We start from the raw sequence: 19,082 nt of genomic DNA, 5'->3' as shown, positions 1-19,082 counted from the left end.
GGAACGTGCAGAGCTGTAGGGCAAGAAGAATTTGTCTTAATTATAACACATGGTGGAAAATCTCTACATGCACCACAAGACACTAGCTGGTGAAACGGTGGTGGACGTCAACACTGGCTGCGTTAAACCTGATTGTGATCTTTTACTCACTTTCAGAAGCCCCTTAGCTTACCTGTTATGGAAGCAAGTTTTCCAAACATTTCATGTTCTACCAGGGGGCTCAGAGGTGGGCCCCACATCAAATGTGGAGGCCACTCAGACCCGAGAAGACAATGCTATGGATTAGTAACTCCAGATCCCTTCTCTTCTGCAGGGGAAAGGGCCAGCAGTGGCTGGGAAGGGCAGGGAGAAGGCCCTATCTAACCGAGGGCATCAGAAGGCCCCTTTTAACTCAAGGCCATCTCTCCAGCATCTGACTCAGCCTGGTTTTGGCCCTCCACCGTCTTAGCGGCTCTGTTTCGTTCTAAGTGTGAGGCAGGACAGGTGCTTGGGCTTTGGAATTACACAGAGCTGGGTTTGAATCTTGCCTTTTCACTTCATCATCGTGTGTCACTGGCCACCTTATGTGATGTTGCAGAGCCCCAGGTACCTCGTCAATGAAATGGGGTCCAGGATACTAATTGGAGTTTGTTTAAGGGTTAAATGAGGACAGGTGCTTTAGGTGCCCTGCACGGGGCTGGCACATGATATCTGCTTGGTGAATGTCGAGTCCTCCCAAGCACCAGCCCCTTGTTGAAGACCGTGTCCAAGGCGTCATCTGCCTATCGCAGTTCACATCTCTGGTTTCTCGCTAGCCTGTTCTGGTGCCCTGGTCAGGAGTCCCTGATTTCATTCCCACCCATCTTCTTGCCAAGCACCTAACTTGTCAGTTCTGGTTTCTTGGTCTTCACTTTTGGGACCAAACAATTGCTCTATCTTGGCCCACTTTGGAATCTGTGGACCAGGCTGACTCCTGAGCACTGATTTCCAACCCTGCTGCCTTGGCCTGGGCCATCCTCGGCCCATCTGGGGAATCTGTCTGTCCCCTGGAGCCTCCCTTTCAAGCTTCCACATTGAGGCTCCTCTGGAGAACAGCCTCACGACATCTAGTGAGGGTGCCTTGTACCTGCCCCCAGCAGGCTCTGCCCGACATCAGGAAGCTCACAGAACCTGGTGGAAGACACATTTCATAAACGCTAGGTGGACCTCAATGAATGTCAGTCCAAGCAAACTGGAAGTCTGCCCATTTGTGATGTCCCCAAGGTCACAGCTCTACAGTCCCCAGCTACAGTAGAGAATTGTGCTCCAGTGCTGTTGGGAGCCCTGACTTGCCACCATCCCAACCCTCTATCTGTGGGTCCTGGGAACCTGGAATCTAGGCCTCATCTGAGCAGTGACCTTAACCAGCGGCTGCTATGATGCACTGTAAGTTAGCTCTGTACTTGTGACCACTATGTTAGCTGTTGCTTAGTCCAGTTTACGTCTTTTGGCTTTGTGCATCCAAAAAAATTGTTAGATGAAGCAGCTAGGTAGACACATGTCAAAACAACCTCAGAAGCTGGCACTCTTCTTTTTGGTATTAAAGAAAAAAATCCAGATTTTTCTCTGTACCTTTCTCTTTCTTAGACAGTTTTATGTCTTATGCTAATATGGAGGAATGGTGCCTCTCAGACTTTAACAGGCATACAAATCACCAAGGAGGAACGGTAAGACGTAGATTCTGCATCTTTAAGAAGCCCGTAGGTGATGTGAATGCTGCCGATCCTTGGGCCGTGCTCTGAGCAGGAAGATGGTGGTGAGAGATGGCATGTGGAAACTCCAGCTTATGGTAGTTGCACATGTGCAACTGTCAACTTGACGATGGTGCAAAAGCGTTCCTCACGACATCTAGTGAGGGTGCCTTGTACCTGCCCCCAGCAGGTACAATGTACTTTGAATTTCGATCCTTTCCCAGGCTAGCCATGTGCTGTATGATACCCCTGGAGATGCCTGGCTGAATCATCTCACATAAAGCCTATTTTGTAAGAAAGTGTTGACTACCTCATGTAATTTATCGAATACTGTACAGAAGTGTTCTGAGTGTATTTGAGGTAGGAAAGGTTAAGCTGTGATGTTTAGTAGGTTAGATGTACTTTTTTTCTTTTTTTTTCTGAGACAGGGTCTTGCTCCCTTCACCCAGGCTGGAGTGCAGTGGTGCGATCACAGTTCACTGCAGCCTTGACCTCCTGGACTCTGGTGATTCTCCCACCTCAGCCTCCCAAGTAGCTGGGACTACGGGCGTGTCCCACCATGCCAATTTTTTGTATTTTTAGTAGAGACAGGGTTTTGCCATGTTGCTCAGGCTGGTCTCAAGCAATCCACCCACCTCGGCCTCCCAGAGTGCTGGGATTACAGGTGTGAGCCAATGTGCCCGCCCCAGCCCACCCTTAAAAAAAGAAATAGAGACATGGTCTTGCTCTGTTGCCCAGACTGGAATGCAGTGGCATGATCCTAGCTCACTGCAGCCTTGAACTCCTGGGATCAAGTGATCCTTCTGTCTTAGCCTCCTGAGTAGCTGGGACTACAGGTGTAAGCCACCGCGCCTAGCCATATTGGGTGTGTTGATGTTGTGTAGATGATGTGCCGTCTGAAGTCAAGACGCATCTGTGTGAGGAAGCGCAGTACTCGCCAGACATTTCTTTGTGTTTTTGCCAGTCTTAGGTTTGCAGCCTTTCTGGACTATCTATCTTGAAGTCTAAAGGGCCCTTTATGGGGTGGGGACTCTTAGCACCCCTTCCCATCCTGGCCTGGGTCCCTTCAGCTGGGCTGTGTGCAGGTGGCAAGAGGACCTTTCCCCTTCACCTGCCATTTTTCTTCTTTTCCAGCTTTGAACCTCAGCTCTGCCTTGCAGCTGCATGACTGGCAGCTTTTTATTGACATTGGTGTTGGTGATGTGATTCCAGGTTTACACTCCTCAAGTTTACTCCCTGCTCTTGCTGGCCCTCAGCACTGTGCTTACCCAACTGTGCCAATGGCCCCAGGGAGGTGACTTCAGGGCGCACCCCCACCCCCAACCAAAAAAATCCCCCTTGATTTGGAAGATGTCTTTTGTTGCTGGACAGGTAACAAAACCACCTGGCTCAAATGCACTTCATTCTTCAGCCTCCCCCCACCCCACCCACTTGAGCTTGCAGTGGGCAGGAAGGCTTCAGGCTCTCAGGAGTCGCAGGAGGCAGCCAGGGCTGGGGAGGGCAAGGGGTGGGTTGTTCAGCACTGAGCCGGAAACGTCTGAGCAAGAGATAAAGAACTCGGCAGCCAGAGTATTCAACAGTTTTATTTGCTGTTGTGGAATGAAGGGAACAGGAAGGAATGACATGGAGGGGAAGGAAGCTCCCCGCTCCCATCACTAAGGTAGGGCACGTGGTACAGAGTGATTTGTGTGAAGCGGCCGCCCCAAGCTGAGCCTGCGGCCGATGACCACAGAAACCCTGGAAGGGAAATCTGTGACCAGAACAACAAAATGCCAAGGAAAACAAAACGCATTTGCATTTGGTATGAATTTCCTGTTTAAATAGGTTTTATCAGCGGGAAGAAAGGAAAAGTAGTGACTTCTAAGTGTCATTGGGCTGGCCTGAGCTCGGCCCCTGCCGGGTACGGTGGGGGCTGGGCCACACTGCCTGCTGCCCGTTTCCTCCCAGGGGGCGGCTGCAGCAACCTCTCGGCTTGTCCGCTTCCTATCCCTTACCTAACAGTCAGGGCTCAATAGAGGAGTCCCGGGCCTCCCAGGCTGGCTCTGGGGAAACGGAATCAGGCAGAACCGGCTGGTATTATCCCAAGGAGTGTGGCTGGGCGGAGCTTCCCCACAGATCTCTGAGTGTGGGGAGGACTCGAGAGGCCTCAGGGCAGTTCTGCGAGGGGGCGGGGCTCACAAGAGGCTGAAGTTGCTCTCCGTGGTGGAGGTCAAAGGGCAAAACCTCAGAGCGAGTCTACTGCCTGGTCTTCTTGCTTCACAGGCTGAGGCTTCCTCCTCGCCGAAGCCCAAGGCTGCGACGTGTCTGGAATGTTCCCTGTCACAGAAGTGCCTCTGGCAGTGACCTGCGTCTCTCACCCTCCTCATCTTCCTTTGCCTCTGAAAAGCTCATGTCATGGATGTGCAAAAGGACACCTCCTGATAAAATACCTTCTCAGCCCCAACTCCTCTCAAATGAATTAAAACCAACAAAACTGCCCATTCCACAAATCCACAGGTAAGGAGAGAGTTGAAAATGAAAATGCATCTTTAAAAAATAATGGACCACTAACTTCATAGGCTCACCTCATAAATCTAAAAACCAAACACATCACCCCAAATCCAAGTAAATTTGCTTGATTTTATCACACAGCAAAGGATTCAGGCTTCTCTCCCAATGTCTGGGCTGGTGGCCTGTGTCATCCATAGGACGTCCCTCCCCCGCACCCCATCCCCCGAAGCTTGGCAGGAAACTCGGGGCAGATGGGCAGATACCACAGGCCCTGTTTCTCAGAAAGGCTCTCCCCCTGCAGGCACTGAGGACAGTGGATGGCTCATCAGAGATGCAAGGTGACAGACCCCATGTGAGGAAGGCCAAGGGCATTTTGTAGTTCAGGAAATGGAGGCACCTTGAATATTTTCTCAATTTGCTTTATAAATAGCAAGTGCTCTTAAGTATCAGTTGATCTAGTTTTCGATCAGCTAAAGAGACCACATTAATCATATCCTCTCCCTCCTCCCTCTCCCCACCACCCAAATCACTGTCTTACAACAGTGATTCTGGCCAAGGAAATTTGTTAGCAAAATATTTAGGACTAAACTCAGTGTAATCGAAGATTCTGAAGAAGCCAAGTATTCTGTTTTGGCCCTCACCAGCTGCTGCTTGAATTTCCCCAGCATCCAAGACTGTCAAGAATCTGACAGCTCTGCTAACGGAAGCTGCAGACCCTGGGTTCGGTTCCATCGCCCTTTCTCCGGGCTGGTGTGTGACGCTCCGCATCTGTGACCTCACTAGAATCAGTGTGCGCAAGGGGATCAGCAACGCAGGGCAAAGGTGACTGGTGAGACACACGTCTACACAAACGCATACAGGTATACAAAAAGCAACAAGAGTTTAATTCTCTTTTTACATGGCCACAGGCTCACTTCAGTCAGGGGAACTTCAGCTGGTGCCTCTCTCTTGCAGCTGTGAGGCGACAGTGTGGTGACACGCCTCATGCAGACTGTCCCGGTAAACCAGGACAAGTCACCATTAAAATCTTGCATGAACAGCCCTGGGCACGTAGGAATGGTGAGAGCCACCGTCTCCTTAGTCAGCTTAACCACAGCTCCAAACGCAGTTTGTCCCAGCTGGCAAACGCCTCAAACACCAATCATGCGTCGTGCTCCTATTCTGGGTTTTTATAAAACACTTTTATATAGAGATATAGATAGCACAGTAAATGTGCTTATGATGCACTCTAACATAGAGGACAGGAATACACACTGTGGGGCGCCGCCCCAGCCGTCTCCACAGTGGAGAAAGTGCGAGGGTTAAACACATGTGGCGTGGTGGCAGACGGCAGGAAGTTAGAGTGCCACGCTCCACACCCTTCCACGCGACTGACTCATCCAACGCTCAGAACTCGCCTTCTTTACCCCCTTGGTGGGTAGAAGCAGTAACAAAACAATGTCATTTTTCTAAGGGTGGAGGATGTCAAACTGTCTGGTACCGAGAGAGCAATTCTTATCCAGAAATCATCTAGAAATAATTGCCGAAGGTCAGCCTTGCCCATGGCCCCAGGCTGAAGGCTGCTCTGTAAAGGGTGGGACCAGCTCTGGGGGGTCTAGGGCTGATGCAGCATCTCTCAGACACTTGTACACTCACACACCCACACGCCCCAGGACGAAGTGCACTTCCAATGGCTGATACAAAAATAGATTGGCACACCCTTTGACACAATGAGGTTATCTTCTAAAAGTTTTCCCCCAACTTCTGCAGACTTTCTTCCCCCATACGCTCAAGCCCTTCACACTCCAAGTTGGAACAGATCTGGAGAAGGCCCTGGACCACGCTTGCAAAGTTTGTGAATGCTGGGGAGAAAGACCGGGCTGGGGCAGCTGGCGATTCTCGCTAGTGGACAGAGGACAGGGCCTCTCTGTTCTCAGCACGCACCTCCTCTTCCCTTGTTTGAGGAGTCCACAGCTCATGGCTCCTCTTGGCTACACACCCAAGACTCCTTGGAAAGTTCCTAGTACTGCTTCTCCTCAAACCATGTCGAGAGGAAGAAAAGTCTGGTATTTTGAGTTCTATTTTTTTTCATTTCCAGTAGTAAGTGCTGCTCCACCAAGCTGAGAAGAAATGGTCCTTGGCTCTCCTCGGAGCCGGTGCTAGGAGCTCTGGACCAGGCGTCTATAGTGGGGCATGACTTCGTGCTCTGGCAAGTGGAGGGCGAATTCCAAGGCCACTAACACTGGGAACTCAAAGGCAATCAGTTCTCGCCTGTTCAGCCGGAACTTCTCTTCCAGTTTCTGCAACAAAATGGAAGAAAATCAAAAGCATGTTCGTTTTGAAATTAAAATCCTAGTCTTTCTGCAACTGTAGCTTCTCTATCCACCAGCCAGGGAGTGCTTAGGAGAAATCCACTTTGGGCAAAGCTCTGTGGAGGAAGAAAGGGAGGCATGGGCTGTGCTTCCTGCCTTCAGTCCTGGTTGTGAAGGAACCACACAGACATCTTACAACATCATTTAATCCTCTCAGTAATATGACATGGTTCATGCTCCGTATCTCTATTTTACAGATGAGAAAACAGGCTCCAAGAAGTCAGAGAGCTTAGCCAGGGTCACATGGCAGCAAACTGCAGCGCTAAGATTCCACTCTAACTGGGACTCAAACTCTACCTGTGACAACTAAGTGATTCAGGTTTAAAGACTGAAAATAAAGCAAACCGGTGGTGGCTCACGCCTGTCATCCCAGCACCTTGGGAGGCCGAGGTGGGTGGATCACTTGAGGTCAGGAGTTTGAGACTAGCCTGGCCAACATGGTGAAACCCTGTCTCTGCTAAAAATAACAAAAATGGCAGGCGCCTATGGTCCCAGCTCCTCGGGAGGCTGAGGCAGGAGACTCACTTGAACCTGGGAGGTGAAGGTTGCAGTGAGTCAAGATCGTGCCAGTGAACTCCAGCCTGGGCAACAAAGCAAGATGCTGTTTCAAAAAATAAATAAAATAAAATAATAAAGCAAACCACCCACAATAAAAACCACGTGGTAAGTTCAGAAGGGAGTGCACCGATTCTATGCAGTTCAGTCTATTCCTCTTACACACAAGGATCTAAGTCCTCGGGAAGTCCCCACTTTCACAGTGCCACTGAGCCTGGTGGCATCTTGCGTGTCCACCCAACTGGAGGAGCTGCTGGAGCTGGAAAAGGAGGAGAACCACCAAGGTGGGGATGGGCAGGGAGGGCCTCTGTTTGCTCAGGCACATTCTGCCTTGGCGTAAACCCAGCTTTTGTCTTAAGAAAACAAATCCCGCCCACAAAGCAGATGTTGATTGCTTTCAGATCGTAACTGGGATGAGATCTTGAGTTAGGTTTCTTGCTAATGTAAGTGGCTGGTCAAACCATTACTGTTGTATTCTGCATCAATAGTGAGGAAGGCCTCACCCCATGTAAGGAAGGCCAAGGGCATTTTGTAGTTCAGGCGATAGAGGCACCGTGAATTAGGTAAAGTTGTCAGCTTCTGCTGTGTGGTATATTGCTCAAGTATGATTAAATGTGCATATTATTTATAATTTTATGAATATTTGTTACATCTAAAGATTCATTAGTTCTTGGCCAGACAAGATTATAATGACTCATGTCTATAATCCCAGTACTTAGGGAGGTTGAAGTGAAAGGGTAGCTTGAGGCCAGGAGTTCGCGACTAGCCTGGGCAATACAGCGAGACCTGGTCTCTATAAAAAAATTTAAAAAATGAGCCAGGTGCAGTGGTGCATGCCTATAGTTCCAGCTACTTGGGAGGCCGAGGTGGGAGGACTGCTTGAGTCAAGGAGGTGGAGGCTGCAGTGAGCTATGATTGTGCCACTGCACTCCAGCCTGGGTGACAGAGTGAGACCCTGTCTCAAAAAACAAACACACAGAAATCATTAGTTCAGCAAGTATCTGTCTAAGCCTACTGATTCTCAGCTGAGTTGGTGTCCGATGGTCACTTCTGGGTTCATGTATTTACTGTATAAGCTAGATGATTTTGTACCATTCTTAAAATCTGTAAAGCATTGACCTAAAATATACTCTTTTCAACTGGGGAGTACCTACCTTAGTGCCCTTTTGCCTTTTTGCCTTTGCCACTGAAGACAGTTAGACAGTGAGACATATGGGGTTATTGACTAAACCACGTCTTTTCTTTTCTGTATTCTGATGCTTTGATATCTGGGGCCTTGCTGACTCCAGAGGGACTGCCCTTCCCAGGGCTAGCCAAATCCTCCACAGTGACCCCTTTTGCTTTTCGAATGCAAGCCAACCAATCCAGAGGCCACGTTCCTACCACCTCCTCCATGGGCCTCACACTCCAGGCCACTCTCCACCTGCCCTTATCACCCCAGAGCCAAGCACCAGACAACTAGGGACAGACGCTAAGCCCCAGAGCCCATCAAAACTATTCAAACTAGCCAATCCTAGACCCACGGACCCTGCCTTACCTATTCCTTTCTGGGAAAACCAGTCAAGACTCCCTCTGCCTCCAGGCCAATCCCAGGGCTTCCATGCACAGCTCCCACAGCATGGCATGCCCCTTGGTACGGGCTGAATGCTTGTGTCCCCCTAAATTCATATGTGGATGCCCTAATCCTTCACGTGATGGTATTAGGAGGTGGGGCCTCTGGGAGTGATTAGGTCTAGATGAGCTCCTGGGCATGGAGTGAAGGGATTCAGAGCCTTAGGAGAAGAAACCAGAGGACTTGCTTTTTGTCTCTCTCTGCAGTTAAGGATAGGCAAGCGAGCAAGGGGAGGAACCTCACCAGAACCAAAGCAACTGGTCCCTTGACCCTGGACTGCACAGTCTCCAAAACAATGAGAAATAAATTTGTCATTTCAGCCATCCAGCCTATGGTATTTTGTTATGGCAGCATCAGCCAAGATACTCCTTCCCTTAGGAACCGTCACACACTATCTTCTCAATGGATCTGTCCTCTGATCAGCTGGCTTTACTGTACCTCAAATTTTCTATTAATACATTGAATTCTAAAATAGGCATTCATGTAGCGATCCAAGAAGATCGATGTTTCCTTGCTTTGGTAGGGCTCTCCTTTAAAAGAAAAGAGATACCACCCTGTCAAACTCACGCCCTTCCCCACAGAGGAGCCAGCCACGGAATTAGGAAGCCAAGGTCTTCCTGAAGCAACCTGTTTGACGTTACATGCTCTGGGGGCCACACAGAGGGAATCCCTCGCAGGTACAGTGGCTTCTATGGCTGTGGGAATGACTGCATCTCTCATGGTGTCTGAGAATGGATTTTGAGGGCCAGACCCAATGCCCAATGCTGAGGAGCTTTGATCTTGTCCAAGTAGATCATCCCTATGTTCTAAGATAGCCTGACTATTCCCACTACGGGAAAGACTTCATAGCCTTCACCTCAATTGCGCACTAAGGATCAGAATCCTTCCAGGCGGGGTCACTGACCGAATCCTTCTGAGACAGGAACCCCGGACTGGAGCGAGTGCTCCTCCAGCCACCAGGACAAAGGCCACTTACATCAATTAAATGCTTGACTTCGTGTTTTTTGAGGTCACTTCCAATTTTGGCTGCTAACAGCACACATGCCCCAGCACACAGCTTCCGGTTCTGTTTGTTGAGCTTCCCCTTGAGGGCGAGCTTTTCAAAGTAGACGAAGGCCATGGCCACTGTGGGCTCCTCAAGGCCACAGTCCTCCTGCGCAAGCTTCCGCATCTCTCGTTTCAGACTGGAGAAAGACAGGCAGGAGGGAACAGTCTTATGAAAACTTTAGAGTTTCAGGGGACCCCAAAGGAAAAGACTCCCCCATCTTGAATGCTTTTCTCTTTCTTTTTCCCAGAGAGTGACCTGGACTGGGATTAAGTCCCTGGGAGTGTGAAGGCTGCATTATGCATGGGGACCAGACTTGCAGAGCTGGGCTTTGGACAAAATTTTCTCTGTTGGTCAGGTCGTATAGAACATGTTTACTTTTTTTTTTTTTTTTTGAGATGGAGTCTCACTGTGTTGTCCAGGCTGGAGTGCAGTGGCACGATCTCGGCTCACTGCAACCTCCACCTCCTGGGTTCAAGCAGTTCTCCTGCCTCAGCCTGAGTGGCTCGGATTACAGGCGCGCACCACCACGCCTGGCTAATTTTTAAATTTTTAGTAGAGACGGGGTTTCACCATGTTGGCCAGGTTGGTCTCAAACTCCTGACCTCAGGTGATCTGCCCACTTCGGCCTCCCAAAGTGCTGGGATTACAGGCATGAGCCACCCACGCCCAGCTGTCCTTTCTGCTGAACGTGGCAATGACTCAATCACTGGAACCACAGGAAGGACCACTGGACAGATGACAAGCTTACCGTGTGTGGTAAGAGGGGTTTGGAGGGAAAGGTCGCAGGCAAGCCCAGCCTCCCGTACCTCCTAATTTTGCTGAGCGTCAGCTTAATGTGAGGAAACTTCTCCTTGAAGGTCTCGTTCATGTCCTTCTTGAGATCTGAGGGCTTCACGTAGTCAATCACCGTTGTCTGTAACAGACAGGGGAACACGGATCATCCTTAAAACAAGGGTTGTATGTAATAATTATGCGCCAACTACGACCAACTTACAACTCCCAAGGCCATGAGCAATGGGAAAACTTGCATTGGAGCTGCGACAAGGGCTCGGCAGAATCCAGGAGCCTGAAGCGGACCGTGGCTTTCTGGAGGTGAACAGAAAACAAGTCGCCACTATTAGGATGAGGTGACACTTAGGAAAGCTGGCCTGTGGCCCATCAGAAGTCAGTGCCCCAGAGAGAGGGGTCCCTCTGTCAGTTCCCAGGTGTCAGCCTGTTCACACAGTACAGGGTTTAAGCGTGTGGGGCTTGGATGTACACAGACCTGGTGTTCAATCCCTATTTGACCATTCACTAGTCCGACAGCTTTGGGAGACTTAAAATCACCCCAAAACTCAAGTCCCATTTCTGTAAACAAAAAACAGTACAGTGCCTACTTCACACAGCTTTCTGAGAACTGTACGAGAAGTGCCGTGCACAGTGCCTGGCCTACAGCAAATGCTCAATAAATATTAGCTATTGTTTAGTTTTTTAAACGGTAGTCAAACATACATCACATACAATTTACCATCGTCACCATTTTCAGGCGTACCATTCAGTGGCATTAAGAACATTTACATCGTTGTGCAGCCCTCACCACCTTGGATCCTTGGAGTCCTTTCTGAATACCCTGGTCTTCCTTGCTCCTCTGTACCCTGCACTGTGAACTCGGAATTCAAGTTTTTTTCTGGGTTTTCCCCAGTTCATCTCATCCCTCCTCGACAGTACACTTGCCAAGGCTGGGTCTTTTTCGGCTGACTACATGCCACAATCTTTTTTTGTTTTTTATTTGAGACGGAGTCATGCTCTGTCGCCCAAGTAGTACAGTGGTGCAATCTCGGCTCACTGCAACCTCCGCCTCTTGGGTTCAAGCGATTCTCCTGCCTCAGCCTCCCGAGTAGCTGGAACTACAGGCACGTGCCACCTCGCCCACCTAATTTTTGTATTTTTAGTAGATGGGGTTTCGCCATGTTGGCCGGGATCCTCTTGAACTCCTGACTTCAGGTGATCCACCCACCTCTGCCTCCCAAAGTGCTGGGATAAGAGGCTTGAGCCACTGTGCCTGGCCTACATTCCGTAATCTTAATCAGCCAAAGCTCAGGAAAGAAGAAACGACAGGTTTTGATGTGAAGGTCGATTCCCTGGATGACTCACGCCTGCAAAGCCCATCAAAGGTTTCCTTAACAGCTCTAACGGAAGTTGGTGGCTTTCTCTGGACACCTCCATTTATAGGACACAGGATTTTAGCGCAGACATGTGGAATGCCTTTGGTGTCAGTTAGTAGCAAGGAGCAGGCAAGCAGCCAGCACATCCCAATTCAAGTGATCTTGATGGTCCTCTCTTTGCTTCTCCGGTGAATAAAGGCAAAGCACAGCAATATTAACTCCAACAATACCACCAGACCTGTTCAGAGCCACAGTATTTGGACACTGCTCTCACTGCCAAGGTCCAGCAGAGTGGGCCCCTGTGGCAGCCCTTCCAAGACAGGTTTATTTCCCTTCTACTTTTAAGAACGGTCTCCTCTGGGTTGAAGGGGATGTAAGATTTCCTTTTGGAAACAGGCAGTAGAATGGGGGCCACATGTAACATGCTCGCCTCAAGCTGGGAGGGCCCATCAGCCAACCCTCCTGTTTCCCAAGTAATCAGCACCTTCCTCCGGCTTCTCAACCCCTCACCCCCCATCCAGGAACCCTGAACTCCCAGAGACAGGCCGCTCCCACTCTTCCTCTACAGAGGAAGGTCATGAGGTTTGCAATGATGTAAGCAGGCTCAAGTAAAGTCATCTGCCTTTGTTGGGGGCCTGGAGCCCTGTGAGCGCCAGCAAGGATATCCTGCTGCTTAACCATCATGCGGATTTTCAGGCTGGGTTCTGTTGAAGTGCCTGTGGGAGGGGGACTGGATCTCTCTTCGCAGCAACAACAGCAAGTCTGCTTTGCTCCGTCTTATTTGTAGATACACAACACTTCCCTTGCAAGAGAGATCTCACTGCTTAAATGTGCAAATATGCAAATGTGTCCCACCTCTGTTCGCAACAGAGGCTCAGAAAAGTGAAAAGGCCTGAGTGAGCCGCAGGCAGGGCAGGCGCTGGGACCCTGGTCTCCCAGAGCAGCTGCTTCCAGCTCGCGCCCCATACACTGCCTTCCTACTTTTCTCTCCTTGATGGTACTGAATAAGCAGCACAGAGTAGCTCCCTACCCAAGGGCTCTCACCAGGATGTCTGAGAAGATAGCTGGCAGTGGGAAGGGCTGGCGAGTGGTGGGGCAGGTCCACCTTCAGCAAGTCAGGCAATAGGGAGAAAGTCACTCAACCTCCCTGAGCCTTGCCCTTATCTTCTCCAAAACGAGATGAGAAAACCTCATGGGGTTGCTTCCCAGGTTTATCTTGAAGATCAAAGAGAACAAAATGTATGTAAAAGACACTGGCAAATCTCATCAGGAGCACATAGCAGAGACAGCAGCAAGTCTGGGCTCTGCTCCAGCCCCACTGAGTCAGTCTCTGAGGGCAGGGCCTCACATCTGCACCATGACAAGTTTTCCAGCTGATTTCTATGCGTCAGCTGGGACTTACAAATCAGACTCTCATCTGGCTATTGCCCACTCCTGGTTCAGCTTGGGATGCCACTTCTGCAGGCTCCTCCTCCTAAATCCCCGGGGCTGAGGCTGCTCTCCCCCGGACTCACCTTCTTTCTACTCTATGATGTGAACATCCAACCTCCTCTTGGGACGCCCTGCTGTGCTACGGAGGCTGGAAAGCTAACGGTTATACTTGCCTGACTCCTTTGCAGCTAGGATTCCAAAAACAATTCTGGCTCCTCCTATTGGATGCTCTGGTACGTGAAGGCAGGGCTCGAGCAAGGGCTGTGCTTCTGTTGTTTATGCTGCCAAGAGGCTCAGGGCAGGAATCCTCAAGTCCTGTCACTACACTTCTGGGTTCTCATTTGGCAGGTGTGGACCACAGCAGGGCCGCATGGATCTGGAGCCAGCAGCCAGTGCCAGTTCCCCAAGTCCAAAGCCAGAGTCCTGGCCCCAGGTAGCAGCAGCCTCCTGTGTGGCACAGTTCTAAAGTGCGGCTTGGGGATCATTCCTGAAATGTCAACTTAGGTTATTCTGTCAGCCTCCTCAATGATTCTAGTAAGTAAGGTGTTCATTAGATACCTTTCTTCTTTTTTTGAGATGGAGTTTCACTCTCGTTGCCCAGGCTGGAGTGCAATGGTGTGATCTCAGATCACTGCAAACCCTGCCTCCTTTGTTCAAGTGATTCTCCTGCCTCAGCCTCCCAAGTAGCTAGGATTACAGGCATGCACCACCACACCCAGCTGTATTTTTAGTAGAGATGGGGTTTCACCGTGTTGGTCACGCGGGTCTCGAACTCCTGGCCTCAGGTGACCCACCCACCTCGGCCTCCCAAAGTGCTGGGATTACAGGCGTGAGCCACTGTGCCCAGCCTTTAAAAAAAAAAAAAAAAAGACATAGGGTCTTGCTATGTCTTTTTAGGTGGGACTCTAAATCCTGGGCCAAGTGATCCTCCTGCCTTTGCCTCCTGAGTGGTCCGGGCTGCAGACCTGTGTCCCTGCGCCAGCTCCTCTTCCTTCTTAAACTCACTAGAGTGGATGCTGCACTTCAGAACTGAACCACGCCTGGTGCACACGCTGTACTTTGCTGATGGCATTTACCACTACTGAAACTGAACCTGGCTCGGGGAAGGGGGAACAGAGGAAGAGCTTCTGATCCCCATAAAGGCAAAGACGATATCCAGTCCCTGAAGCTCTGAGTCCTGCCCCCACCCCTGAGCCACACTTCCCGACCCATCCCTGCTTTACAGGACCCGTGAGAGCCAACAGCTCAGCTCAGCCTGTGGCTCTTGAGGGGGCAAGGGCGGCAGAGAGCGCCAGGTCCACTCTGGTCTGGGCCTTGCAGGGGAGACTCTGTCTTTTTTACAAGCAGCCTGGTCCTAGCTCTTGGGGTCCAGAGCTGGGGACTCTTGTTTCCTGACAGAGAGGCAGAGAAAAATCCAAGCTAGGCCCTGGCAGGGGGTGTGCAGGGAAGGCCTGTGAGCAGACGCTGCGAGACCCTTGGCCCAGTGAGCCCAGTGCTTGGCCCCGCATAAGTGGGGCATATGTGAAGTGCCAGGAGGACGAGGCCCTCTAGTCATCTTCTAGGCGACAGACTCTTCAGCATCCCGGCCTTCTGTCCCGGCCTCCTGTCTGCTGCGCTCTCTTCAGTCTTGCTTTTGTCTCTGCTTCTCTAAGCTGTGGCTCAGTGGGGAAGAACACAGGCTCAAGAGCCAGAGCCCTGGGTTCAAACTCCAGCTCTGCCACGTGGTGCCCGGCGGCCCAGTGCACACTGGTGAGGAGCTCTGTGCCTCCGTTTGCTCCCCTGGCTTCTCCAGCACCCACTTGATGTTGACAGCAGCAGGCGCCTGATCTGTGGGGCTGTTCCGTGTCCTGCTCCCGCTCAGCTGCATAGGATACACAACTGCCACAGTGGACCAGACAACCCCTAAAGCGGCACTGGCTGCCAGAGCCCAGCTCGGAGGGGGCTGCACACACGCTGCATCTTCAGGCCACTGCTCTGCACCGGCCCCACACTGTCTGGAGTGTGGAAACTGGACGGATCACTCTGAGCCCAGGGCCACCCCCCTTCCAGGCAGGTTCCAGAGGGGATGACAGTCCTCGGTGTCCTCTCAGCTGCAGGTCCCTCTGAGAAACACTCTCTGGGGTACAGGAAGTCATGATTCCCCGGCACATTCTGTCTTGAGGGAGCCTGATGGTGGCCCTTAGAGGCCGGGCCTCCCAACCATGCCAAGAGATGGCATCCTCTCTTCAGTGCTGGGGTTGAGCTGGAGAGGCGGTACTAGGAGATTGAGCCGCAGAAGTGGGATGACCACAGCCCCCCAGCCACTCATTCTTTCTGGTGTGGGACTGAAGAATGAGCACTTTTGCTCCTAGCACTTTAGGAGGCCGAGGTGGGTGGATCACTTGAGGTCTGGAGTTCAAGACCAGCCTGGCCAACATGGCAAAACCCTGTCTCTACTAAAAATACAAAAATTAGCTGGGCCTGGTGGTGCATGCCTATAGTCTCAGCTACTTGGGAGGCTGACACAGGAGGCTCACTTGAACCTGGGAGATGAAGGTTGAAGTGAGCCAAGATGGTGCCACTGCTCTCCAGCCTGGGTGACAGAGTGAGACTCTGTCTCAAAAAAATAAATAAAAAACCTTGTAATGCCTGGGTTTTGCCAGTGCATGCTACTGTAAATCAAAAAGTGCCAATTAAATAGGCAGCAACTCCTTCTTGGCCTGGGACAGTCTGAGTGACAACTGTTTTTTTTTTTTTTTTTTTTTTTTTTTTGAGACAGAGTCTCACTCTGTCACCGAGGTTGGAATGCAGTGGTGCGATCTCGGTTCACTGCAACCTCCGCCTCCAGGTTCAAGCGATTCTCCTGCCTCAGTCTTCCAAGTAGCTGGGACTACAGGTGTGCACCACCACGCCAGCTCATTTTTGTATTTTTAGTAGGGACGGTGTTTCACCACGTTGGCCAGGATGGTCTCCATCTCCTGACCTTTTGATCCTCCCTCCTCGGCCTCCCAAAGTGCTAGGATTACAGGTGTGAGCCACCACGCCCGGCCATGACCACTGTTTTCAATGCCACCTAATGCCAGGCCATGGGATTCACCAGACGAAGGGCTCCCTGTGGCCCGCAGCAGGCCCAGGCTGTGTGATGGAGGCGGGGGCTCCAACCCTGCAGCAGGCAGTTGTGTTTTTGCAAGGGTGCTCATTCCGTTCATGGAGTGACAGGTCACTTGAATGCACTGTCGAGCACTTGAATGCCTGACTGCAGGGAAGCTATGTGCACAGCTGCGTACAGGGAAAGGGGAAGGTCAGATGGAAGGGACTGTCCACAACACAGATGTCCAGAGATGCAGTTCACAAGGAAGCCCTGCCTGGCCTGCCCTGCTGGAGACAGTCTGGAAGGCCTAGAGTGGGTGTGGACAAATTCTTTCTGAGATAAGAGGAAGAGAGAAGACTATAACTTAGTTATCTAGACGAAAAGTCTCCCATATCGATTGCAGAAACACTGATACATCTTTTGCTTTTGAGACAGGATGAGTGACTCTGTTGCCCAGGAGGGAGTACGGTGGCACTCACTACAACTCCCGCCTCCCGGGTTCAAGCAATTCTCATGCCTCAGTCTCCCAAGTAGCTGGGACTACAGGCGCACGCCACCACACCTGGCTATTATTTTTGTATTTTTTGGTAGAGATGGGATTTCACCATGTTACCCAGGCTGGTCTCGAACTCCTGACCTCAAGTATCTGCCCACCTCAGCATCCCAAAGTGCTGGGGTTACAGGCGTGAGGCACCGCGCCTGGCCCATCCTTTGCTTTGTATAAAAACAAAGTCTTGACTTGTCATGAGTGGAGCGAAGGGGCCTCCATGGAACTGAACTTGGGCCCCATCCCGGCCCACTGTAGCAATGCTGTGAAGTGAAGGCCCCTCAGGTGGGCTGGGGTATAACGGGAGAGGATGGGAGGTACACACGCCCCAACAACAATCCTGGAGAACAGTGAGGGCCTCAGAGCAGATAGGCTGCTGGTCTGATTCCAACCGAAACAACAGAAAAGGTACTTCTACTCCAGGGCCTGATAAAGCTCCGGTCTCCATTTCCTACTCTCCTGTCTTCCAAGTCTCCCCAGGAACTCTTATGAGCAGTTCTAAGCAGATGTGAGCTTGCCGTATACTCTGCTACTGTTCTCCTCTGACCTACTGCCAGCCCTAGTGCTGCCTGCACCCCAGGAGCTAGCAGCAAGACCTGGGGCAGGTATGCAGCCGCTGCAAGCCTTGGTTCCATGCCATGCCTGTGAAAGGAAGGAGGGATACAAGGCAATGATGCACACAGCTCCTTCCAGGGTCAACAGCCACTGCGGAATTAGGCTCTTCTGCTTTGGCCACACTTGTACACGGGCGTTCAGGCTCAGTTGGGCACTGGAAGGCAGATGTTCCGTGCTTGTTAAGGCAATCAAGCAGCACAGCGGCCCTCGACTAAATCTATCTAACCACCAACAGATGGGCATTTCAGCTGTTCTAGGCATTTAATCCTTTCCCTAAGAGGACAGTAAATCACAAGGAAACTATGGAAATAAACGGGTGGCCTACGCAGCCTGGGGCTGCATCTGTTGCTATTTCTACCCATCGAATTCAAAATACCGAATCCTGGATCAACTCTCCCTCCCACTGAAATGAAAGGGTTTGCACACGGAGAGGAACACAGGAAGAAAAGCTGCCTCTGCTTCAGGTTTACATGGCCATGGCGAGTCACTGGGTGGCAGAGTATGTGCAGTGTCAGATACTTGTCAACTGTCTGGTGCTACCGGACTCCTGGAGTAGTGTCTCCATCCACTTGAGATGACACCAGGTGACTGGCCCTGAGTTCACCCACACCCAGAGAGTATTTGGATGCACTTCTAAACGCAAGCTGCTGAAACAGGGGCAGTACAGCATGAGCCAAACTGCGTGGAACGTCATGTTCAAAATCACAAAGTGACTGTCAAAAATCCGAGTCAAATACATAGAAAGAGAGCAGATGCTACAATATCCTGAGTGAAATGTCAAACTCATATTTTGTTTTGAATTAGTTTTTTTGTTTTGTTTGAGATGGAGTCTTGCTCTTATTGCCCAGGCTGGGATGCAGTGGCACGATCTCGGCTCACTGCAGCCTCCGCCTCCTGGGTTCAAGAGATTCTCCTGCCTCAGCCTCCTGAGTAACTGGGATTATGGGCGCCTGCCACCACACCTGGCTAATTTTTGTATTTTTTAGTAGAGATGGGGTTTTGCCATGTTGGCCAGGCTGGTCTCAAACTCCTGACCTCAGGTGATCCACCTGCCTCCGTCTCCCAGAGTGCTGGGATTACAAGTGTGAGCCACCAAAGCCATTAGTTTTACAAGAAAAAAATGAATTGTAAAAGGTGTTGGAATTCTAATAGTGCTGTTAACAACAACAAAAAGACCAATCAACCAACCAACCAACAAACAAAAAACCCAAACCCACACCCAAAACAAGCTTCCGTTCTCCATACAGCACCATCAGGCTTTTCAGGCACTTGATGTGAACACTTACACCTAAAGCTGGCAGGAAGCTCCTCAGCTACTGCCCAGGCCTGTGCACCTGAGGGCGCCCCTCAAGCCTCAGGGAAGTGCCACAATAGGGAAGAGGCGAGCTACTGTGCTTCTAATGTGATGTGGCTTTTTTTTTTTTTTTTGAGGCGGAGTCTCGCTCTGTCGCCCAGGCTGGAGTGCAGTGGCCAGATCTCAGCTCACTGCAAGCTCCGCCTCCCGAGTTTA

General features: G+C 50.9%; 1 protein-coding gene across 2 annotated transcripts in view; it reads right to left on the bottom strand.

The window, feature by feature from the left end:
- Positions 1 to 5,060: 5,060 nt before the first annotated feature.
- CABLES1 (Cdk5 and Abl enzyme substrate 1) overlaps positions 5,061 to 19,082 on the bottom strand; it is a 126,624-nt gene continuing 112,602 nt past the window's right edge. For both annotated transcript variants that reach the window (XM_030926069.1, XM_030926070.1), the window contains 3 exons: positions 10,572 to 10,678; positions 9,694 to 9,901; positions 5,061 to 6,478 (listed from right to left, as the gene is read on the bottom strand). In XM_030926069.1, the coding sequence (XP_030781929.1) occupies positions 6,338 to 6,478; positions 9,694 to 9,901; positions 10,572 to 10,678 (456 nt within the window). In that variant the 3' untranslated portion in view covers positions 5,061 to 6,337. The remainder of the gene's footprint in view (positions 6,479 to 9,693; positions 9,902 to 10,571; positions 10,679 to 19,082) is intronic.

The sequence above is a fragment of the Rhinopithecus roxellana genome, chromosome 21, assembly GCF_007565055.1.
Source record: "Rhinopithecus roxellana isolate Shanxi Qingling chromosome 21, ASM756505v1, whole genome shotgun sequence".
Taxonomy (NCBI): Eukaryota; Metazoa; Chordata; class Mammalia; order Primates; family Cercopithecidae; genus Rhinopithecus; species Rhinopithecus roxellana.
Note: the sequence above shows the minus strand (reverse complement) of the source record. Positions and strands in the feature narration are given on the sequence as shown.